Source organism: Camelina sativa, chromosome 17, assembly GCF_030686135.1.
Source record: "Camelina sativa cultivar CO46 ecotype springtype chromosome 17, ASM3068613v1".
Classification (NCBI taxonomy): domain Eukaryota; kingdom Viridiplantae; phylum Streptophyta; class Magnoliopsida; order Brassicales; family Brassicaceae; genus Camelina; species Camelina sativa.
In genome coordinates this window covers 39,714,099-39,723,372 of record NC_141896.1, presented here as the reverse complement: position 1 = coordinate 39,723,372, position 9,274 = coordinate 39,714,099, and the positions used below count along the sequence as shown (strand labels likewise).

The 9,274-nt window shown below is 34.9% G+C and overlaps 1 protein-coding gene across 2 annotated transcripts; it reads left to right on the top strand.

The window, feature by feature from the left end:
- Nucleotides 1-2,185: 2,185 nt before the first annotated feature.
- On the top strand, nucleotides 2,186-4,770 carry LOC104758843 (F-box protein At-B). 2 transcript variants are annotated; one of them, XM_087494466.1, is made up of 4 exons: nucleotides 2,186-2,490; nucleotides 2,574-2,779; nucleotides 3,035-3,125; nucleotides 3,222-4,770. In XM_087494466.1, the coding sequence occupies exons 1-4, from the start codon at nucleotides 2,191-2,193 to the stop codon at nucleotides 4,593-4,595; spliced, it is 1,971 nt and encodes a 656-aa protein (XP_087350592.1). In that variant the 5' UTR covers nucleotides 2,186-2,190; the 3' UTR covers nucleotides 4,596-4,770. The 2 variants fall into 2 exon arrangements, with proteins under 2 accessions (XP_087350592.1, XP_087350593.1); XM_087494467.1 differs by having other exon boundaries at nucleotides 2,217-2,490; nucleotides 2,574-2,817.
- The last annotated feature ends 4,504 nt before the right edge of the window (nucleotides 4,771-9,274 follow it).

The window sequence follows — 9,274 nt, the reverse complement described above, 5'->3', positions numbered from 1 at the left end:
TTAGTTTCTAAACAGTTAGATGTATTGTCAAAATTTTGGTGTTTTTTTTTAATCTTCTTTTGAAACGTCTGAAAAAAAAAATCTAATTTTCTCTCTCGCCTAAACACAAAATCAGCCACCATCCATCCAAGATCTGGTTTTCATTTGCCCTCTCCGGTGACCGGCACTCCTCGCCGCAGCCGTGAGAGGGTACCCAGTAGTTTCCTTTTCTTTTAGCTTTTGTTTTCCTCGATTCGTCTTACCTCTGGTGGTTAAGTAGAGAAGAGTTTCGTCAGGCTGTGACGGTGGTTCATCTCGGCGAGCTTTGGAGGCATGGCAGGTGGTCAGCATCTCCAGAGAGAGTTGTCTGTTTGGGCTTCGAAGATCTGTAGATCCTACTGTTTGCTCTGTCTTAGAAAGTGATTTGCGAATATGTGATCTCTTTGGTCCAGTAAACCGACTATCCAGCCCTTCTTCTTTGCTGTTTTGCTAGGGTTAGATGGAATCGATTTGGTTGTTTCAATTAGTAGGCTGGTTGAGTTTCAAAGATGGTGTTGTTTACCTTTTCTTCTGCTCCCACGGTATGGGATGTGGAAAAGGCAATATCTTTCCGGAATTAGTTGATTAGGTTAGGTTTCATATTGTCTTTTGGATAGAAGTTGAGTTTCCCAGTTTATGCTTGTTGATGAACGAACGAATCCTTGTCGTGGTGATTGTCAGGCCTACAAGTTCTTTGCGTCCTTTAGAGTTCTATTTGGGTTCTTTCTGGTTTGATCTTCCGCTATCCTTGATTGAGATTGGTGGTACCCAGTTTAGACTTTTCGCTCTGTTTCTCTGCTTTTCAGATCTGATCGAGATCTGGTCCAATGGGTTTTGCTTCTACCTAGGTGCAAAAAAAGTCGCCTTGTATACGACGTCGCCGTATTCTGAAGAAAGTGTGAAGAACAATGAGTGGTTCTTTCTTTGAGGATTATGAAGATTAGCATAGGAGTCATATTACTTTTAGGCAGTTTCTTAGAGGAGGAATGGATATTCGAAGGTTAGCCGAGGGCATATTCGATTTGTACAAGCAAAGGATCTCTTGAAGTTAGCATTCCTTGTTGGGCTTGGTCAGGCCCGGCTCAAAACAAAATTGGACCCGGTGCCAAAATAAATAAAAAAAAATTTATGCTATAGATTTTCTAAACTTGGAAATTTTGGATCCTAAAATGCTTAGTAAAATTGTTGAAAAATGATGGGACCCGGTTCTTGTGCACCGTCGGCACACCCTTAGAGCAGGGGCTGGGCTTGGTATAATCCTTCTTTGTCGAGGTTTTCGTTTTGGTATGTTTCTATTATTGGTCTCTCCTTCTATCTCTGTAATAGCCTTGTATATCTAGTTGTTAGTTTCCTTTACATAGGACTTTAGACTCCAGGGATATCTTGTTTTTCCGCCGGTTTTAGACTCCGGAGAGATATCATGTTTTTCCACCGGCATATGTTTGTAATACTAAGTTGTAATGGTTTCAATAGTAAAATTTTCGATGACAACAAAAAAAAAAGTTTCTAAGGGCATCTCCAACCTACCTCTATATTTGCTTTTTAACTCTATTTTAGAGTAAAATCTACTCCAACCCATCTCTATTTCTACCTCTATAATAGAGATTTCTATTTTTTCCTCTATATATAGAAGAACTCTATTTTTTCCTCTATAATAGAGTTGAATTTTTTTATTTATAAAATGGTCCTTGAACTTTTAACATTAAATAAATTATATATTTAATGGTCCTTAAACTTTTAACACTTTTATTATTTGATATGATGCAATGTATTTCTTTTAATAAATGTGATATTTAAATAATATTTATGAATATTAAAAATTTAAATAATATCACAATTTTATGAAAGTTTTACAAATATTAAAATAAATGGGTTAGTTTGCAACTTTTCTAAGTAAAAGGTATTAATAATAAAATAAAAAATGAATCTCTACAGAATATTCATTTTTAGAGGAACAAATAAATGTATCTATTGGAGCAAAAGTCACCTCTATTATAGAGTTACTCTATTTGGAATATGAGTGGTCGGTCATGTAATAGTTTCCACAAGAAAAAACTAACCATGATTAATCCGAAACGAACTAACCATGATAAATCCGAAACGAAGTTCAAACTGAACCGGATTACTGTATATAAACCGATCGCCACTGACCCGGACAAGTCGGGTAAGGATATGAATATTCCTGCGTCCAAACAACCCCTTTCGTCTTTAGATTCGTGTCAACGGCTCAAAAGGGGAAGAAAGATTGAAAAGAACGTAGCAATTGGAGAGAAGATTCTGGAAATTGAATTGAAAGGAAGAGGAGAATTCACCATTTCACTCATGGAGGAAGTGACTAGATCCGTGTTAGCGGAGGAGATTCTGAAGCGATTAGATCTGGAGAATCTCTGTTCCGTCGCCTGCGTTTCCACCACCCTCCGCTCCGCCGTTGTCTCCGGCGTCCTCCCTTCTCTTACCTCTCTCGATCTCTCTGTGAGTTTCCGATTCACTGAAATTTGTTGGAGATCGTCTTTCTCCGGAAAAGAGATTTTGAATTTATCGAATTCTGTTTTTAGGTTTTATCTCCGGACGAAGAGACTCTGAATCACGTGATGCGTGGTTGTATCGGGCTTAGTAGCTTAACTCTGAATTGTCTCCGGCTTAACGCTGCTTCTGTGCGTGAGGTTCTTGGCCCACATCTCCGGGAACTTCACTTGCTCAGGTGTTCACTTCTATCCTCCACCGTCCTCACTTCCATTGGCAGCCTCTGCCCAAATCTCCGGTATTGATTCCGTCTTCCCCCATGAACTTTTCAATAAGGTGCCTCAATGAGAATTCTCGTGCTTTTGCTCAATGTTTATTTATCACTTCATTAACATGATTGAATCCTCAGTGTTTCCATATTGGGGTTGGATATGGCTTTTGTTAGTCACTCTTTCTTGATGATCAGAAGCATTGAGTTTAGAGCTATAGAGTTGAAGTTGTGATAGTGAGTAATTAAGAGTTTTTTGTTTGTTCGGTTTGGTTGTTATGACAGGGTTCTTACCCTGGAAATGGCAGACTTGGATTCTCCCGCTGTGTTTCAGTCTAACTTGACGCAGATGCTTAACGGGTGTCCTTATCTGGAGGTAATTTGTTAAAAAGCTTGCTGAGGCCATTGGTCAGAAGAAGCGAGAAAGTGTGAAAATTGAATTTGGGTTTTTATATTCTTGTGATGCTTGCAGTCTCTGCAACTTAATATCCGAGGTATCCTAGTAGATGCCACAGCTTTCCAGTCTGTTAGATTCTCCTTGCCAGAAACTCTCAAAGTTCTAAGGTTACAACCACTGCTTGAGTCTGAGGCAATTCTTCTCATGAACAGATTCAAAGTCACTGGAACTTGTTTATCTCAGGCTAATTATAGTGCCTTGCTTTCTTCTTCACCCTCTTTTACTTTGCAAAGCCTGTCTCTTGTGCTGGACTTGATATCTGACAAGCTAATCATAGCTATCACAGGATCTCTTCCTCAACTTGTCAACCTGGACCTTGAAGACCGTCCCGAAAAAGAGCCATTTCCTGACAGTGACTTGACTTACACTGGGCTTCAGGCTCTGGGTTATTGCCAACAACTCACAAGCCTCTCTCTGGTTCGAACTTGTTATAACCGCAAGATATCGTTTAAGAGGATAAACGATATGGGTATATTTCTCCTTTCCGAGGCTTGCAGGGGTTTAGAGTCAGTGAGACTTGGTGGGTTCCCAAAAGTCAGCGACGCTGGTTTTGCATCGCTCCTTCATTCATGTCGGAACTTGAAAAAGTTTGAAGTACGAGGTGCCTTCCTGTTGTCTGATTTGGCATTCCATGATGTCACAGGGTCTTCCTGTTCTCTTCAAGAGGTCAGACTCTCGACGTGCCCTCTCATAACCAGCGAAGCCGTGAAGAAACTTGGGTTGTGTGGCAATCTTGAGGTGCTCGACTTGGGAAGCTGCAAAAGTATATCAGATTCTTGCCTCAACTCTGTTTCAGCCCTCAGAAAGTTAACTTCACTGAATCTCGCAGGAGCTGATGTAACCGACAGTGGCATGCTTGCACTTGGTAAGTCAGATGTTCCCATCACGCAACTGTCTCTCCGCGGCTGTAAGAGAGTCAGTGACAGGGGAATATCCCATCTGTTGAACAGTGAAGGAACCATCAGCAAAACATTATCAACACTTGATCTTGGTCACATGCCAGGAATCTCAGACAGAGCCATCTATACAATCACACGTTATTGCAAGGCTTTAACAGAGCTAAGTATCAGAAGTTGCTTTCACGTAACAGATTCTTCGGTAGAGTCGCTGGCTACAAGGGAAAGACAAGCAGAGGGAGGAAGCAAACAATTGAGGAAGCTCAATGTCCATAACTGTGTGAGCTTAACGAGTGGAGCACTGAGATGGCTCAGCAAGCCGTCTTTCGCGGGTCTGCATTGGCTCGGATTGGGACAAACACGAATGGCTGGTCGAAAAGAGGCGGTCACAGCTACAATTTGTGGGCAGAGGCCGTGGCTCACATTGTGCTTCGACGGGTGTGAGCTTGGATGCTATGATGGTTGGGAATTCCACACGCCACAACGCCATTGAAGTATTCGTCGTCTCACTAGTTCATGTATTGTATAAAGTCGTTAAGAAACATGATTCAGTAGGTTGTGTAATTTATTTGAATTTTTTCAAAATTTGATTGTAATTTGTTAAATAGTTAATGTTATTTATCCCCGCTTTACTCATAAATCATAATGACGAAGATAGTCTTTTCACTTATATTTATTCTTATATTTTTTGCATCTTATGATTAATTTATGAAGTAAATATATCACTGATCACTGGAAAACATCATTAACTTGCAACATGCTATAATAATTGGCACAAAGTAATAAAACCATGTGATTCATAAATAGTTTGAATCAAAACAATTAGTAGAAAGAATGATGATAAAAGTGCCTATATATTAGCCTTCGCAGATGGCAGCAGCATACACTTAAACTCTGGAGCCAAAGCCAAGCCAACTGCTGAAGATGTGACTAGTGATTGGTTAGTAGTCAAATTGATTAGTTAGATCACTATGAAATACAAAGGATACCCTATTTTTTGTTATTTAATTAATTAAGAATGGGCATTCACATATTTACACATTAACGACAAATGTTACCTGAATTAACATCACGTGTCGGTTTCACGAACCGAACACCCGAAAATCAGAGTTTTGTCTTCTCTCCTTTACGAATCTTGTGGAGTTCCTTTTAAAACATTAATTTTTCTGTTTTAACAAAAAAATATATATGTTAGTTCGTTACAAGAAATATTTTCTTTTATCGATATAGTATAAACAATGTTACTATAAAAGATAATTATGCAAATAGTTTATTAAACCATAATTTTTAGTAATCCTTTTTCTTACTCTTTAAATATATCCTGATCTATATTAACATAATAAAAATAATTTGGTGACCTTTAGAAACATAAAATAAAATGATGATCCTAAGCGGTTGCTTTGCCCGCTTCATCTCCGAAACAGGCATTATGCCAATTCATAGTGTCTTTCTTATATAAACTTAGTCCAGTCATATCTCTTGAATATATATTATCAAAAGTAAATCAAAGCTTTAGAAAATATTGCATATTCAACTTCTTTGTACATTATCAAGTAATTAATCAGAAGGTTGTAGCAGACATTCAACGTAATTAATATGAAGAACTAACCAGAATATTTGGGAAAGAAAATTATTTGACCCAAGCCAAAATAGATCACAAAACTTTGGTAAGTAAAGTATATAGAAGAGCGAAAGTTAAAAAAGTCAAGAAAAAAATATTGAGATTGATGGATGGAAGTAAATAGAGAGAGTGGGTGTGTCGAAGAGCATGAGAGGGCTTGCTTCTGTCAGTAAGCATATATATGAAATATTTATATTTCACCTAAAACCCTAAATTCATTTTCTCTTCTTTTTATCTTTTTCACGAGGTATATTTGTCCACAAGGGCATGGATGCTTCTTTTTTTTTTTCAATTATATTCAACTTTTTTTTCAGTTGAGATGCCAACTTAATTTGTTGGGTGAAGTTTAGGTTTCCACCTACACGCAAAATTGTCTTTCAGCTCATGACAACGTACGTCATCTTCTTCCCATCTTTGTTACATATTTCACCGTCATGTCAAAAGTTATTATTTGATGTTTGATATATATATGAGTAAAAAAAAAGTATAGGGCCGATAAACATTTTTTTTTTTTTTTTGATAAAAGAGCTGACAGGTTCTTTTGTATGTTAAAGTATGGTATTAGATTATCACTAATGTCTTCTCCTATATCAGCATATAGTTGACTTTATGAAATACTTAATATGTTGACAAAAAAACTAATATAATTTGTTCAACGAAGTAGTTTATACTAGTTTATAGTGTAGATTAGGAGAGACATTGGAACAACAATTAGTAAATAGAGATCGAGTACAGTAGAGTCTATATACACACCCGTAAAAACAAGCCCAAATATATATAAACACAAGTTATTATATGTTAATGTGTGTATGTATTTAGATGTATCTTGTGCTTATATATATGATTGATCAGGAAGATCGGATCTAAATCTGATCATTGCGTTTTGAATTTCAGACATAACTAGACGCGTGTGTATATGTGTAGGTGTATTGATTGATATGCGTGCAGTGTTTTATTATTTTTATGTATGTATAAAAGTATATAAATCAATAAATGTGTTAGGGCAAAGAGTGAACAAAAGGGTATGAAAAAAAGGGAAGAGACGGGAGGCAACGAGACACGAGAGACGAGAGAGATACCTATGAACCACGACTTGTGTGTTTCTGTTTCACTAATTAAAAATTACTACATAAGTATAATATACCTAGTATTAAGATCACCCTTTTGCATTTGATAAAAACTACTAACATAAGTATAAATAAGCACACCCATTTGTTTTATTTTTGACAACTTTGATGCTTTTGTTTCACCCGACAAATCGGCACCTTTTAGGGTTTTCATTACCTGTTTCTTCCCCAAAGACAAATCCCTTTTTTCACCCCATTACTTTACTAACTCTCGATATAAATATTAATTACTTTGATTATAAACTAATCGATCAGTACCTTTCTTGGAAATAACGAAAACTCATCATTTTTTTTTAAGTCGACAAGGAAAAAAGAATTTTCGGGAAACAAGAGGAAACCAGTGGTTGTTTGATTATTCCTCTAAAGATTTTATTTGTCGACACTAACCCTAATTATCAATTAAACAAATGTTTTATTTTATTTGGCATCCAAATGGTGTTGTCCAAACTATATACTCCCTCCGTTTCAAAATATAAGATGTTTTGGAGAAGTTTGTTGTTTTATAATATAGGATGTTTTCAAATTTCAATGCAACTTTTAGATTAGTTTAGTATTTTATATTATGCAGTATTGTTTCTGATTGGTTGAACTTGTTAAAAGTAAAAACTTCTTAATCTGCGTGCTTTGCTTAAAACATCCTATATTTTGAAACGGAGGGAGTATGATACTAATTATTACTTTCTCTGTCCTTGATAAATTGATATTTAGAATTTATCACACATATTAAAACAAAGAGAATATAATTAATTTATTATTTACTTTTTCTAATTATTTATTTGTTTTTATTTATGGCCACTCATGTATCTGTCTGATGATTTATTTTACTGACATTTTCTCTATTTTTTTCATTTTCCCACACTTTTAGTATTAAAAATATTTAAAAAATCAATTTTTGAGAGACAAAAAAAATTTCCTAAAACATTAATTTATCAGAAACAAAAAGAATAGTAAGTAGATATTAATTAGTTTTAAACTTTGATTTGGTCGGAGAGTTGGCTTTATTTTATAAGGAATACATTGAAAAAAGAAGGGAATACTTTATACAGAAAAAAGTCTAAGTTATATTTGTCTTTCTAATTAAATATTAATTTTAAAAATACGTATGATATTTATTTTATGATATTTTCTTATTGTATACGTGGCTGCTTAATCTATTAACAAAATACATTAAAAACCTCAAAACAAACTAACTTTCACAGAAGAAAGTTTGGAGAGAAACAAGATCGTTTGTCCAAGGTTATTTCAATCTCCCAGCTTCTCCCTAAGCCATAAACGAGTGTACAGCTAAATACAAACTCCTTCTAGTTTGCCTAATTAATGAAATCATCATTTCTTAGTTTGACGGTAAAGTGAAGTGAATAACGTCTAATTATATCATCTGTACACTTGATATGGCTCAGTCTATTTAGAGTGTACTGTGTTTCTGTCATACGTACTCAGTGCTCAACATTATTGAGACTAAGATTACTAGTTTTTTGCACATTTGTGACTTGATTAGGGAGTTGTTGACGATCTTCATGATACTATATATATTATCCCATATACAACTCGAAAAGTTGACTTTAATTAATCGTTGTATATGGGATTATTAAAGTCAACTCGAAAAGTATTTTACCAAAAAAAAAAAAAAAACAACACTCGAAAAGTAAACAGCTGAACCATAGTTGGTTTAGAGATTTTTAATTTTGTGACGCTTACGGAATAATGTTTTTTTTTTTGGGGTGTATTCGCCATAAATTATGAGTTTTCAACTAAATTAACATCAATTAATTGGATTCGAGTGAATTGGTAAATTTCTCTACTTTTTCATGTAGTAGAGTTAACTTATTTTTTTTTTTCATTTCTCGAATCTAAACACATATTCAAAAGATACATTAGGGGTTATTGATATAGTGAAATGTGAGTTATTTTCATTTTTGACTAAATGGCTGGTAAAAGCTACAATGTTCCATGTTAATCGAAAACTTTATAAAAGAAGATGACTAAAGCATAAGCTTGTAAGACAAAGAGGACGGTCTCATATATATATTATCATCAGGACTATATATATAAATTAATTTACTAAAATAAATAGAAAAACTGAAAAAGAAGAGAGCATGAGAAAGTGGAATCTCTCAAAAGATCGAAGAGACAGATTAACAACTCTCTCGTCCAAAGTATATTATTAAGCCGCTTGGGTCCAAATAAGACCATTTCCACAAATTTTAAGTTCTCTTTATAACTATGACGTGACTAATTTAATCGGGCGATTTCAATTTATTAGTTAATAAAACTCACCTAACATTAAAACTTATCATAATGTCGTATATATAATATAGAACCTCCACGAAATTTAAAATACATTTGAATTATTAGTGGATACATATAGATATCAAATCTTAATATACTAGTGGATCGACTACTTGAATCAAATAAAAATAAATA

Bases quoted from the DNA above. Each gene is read 5' to 3' on its own strand.
- LOC104758843 (XM_087494466.1), top strand. From the start codon at position 2,191: ATGAATATTCCTGCGTCCAAACAACCCCTTTCGTCTTTAGATTCGTGT. The intron at 2,491-2,573 runs GTGAGTTTCCGA...TTCTGTTTTTAG, and splicing joins TTACCTCTCTCGATCTCTCT to GTTTTATCTCCGGACGAAGA. The intron at 2,780-3,034 runs GTATTGATTCCG...TTGTTATGACAG, and splicing joins AGCCTCTGCCCAAATCTCCG to GGTTCTTACCCTGGAAATGG.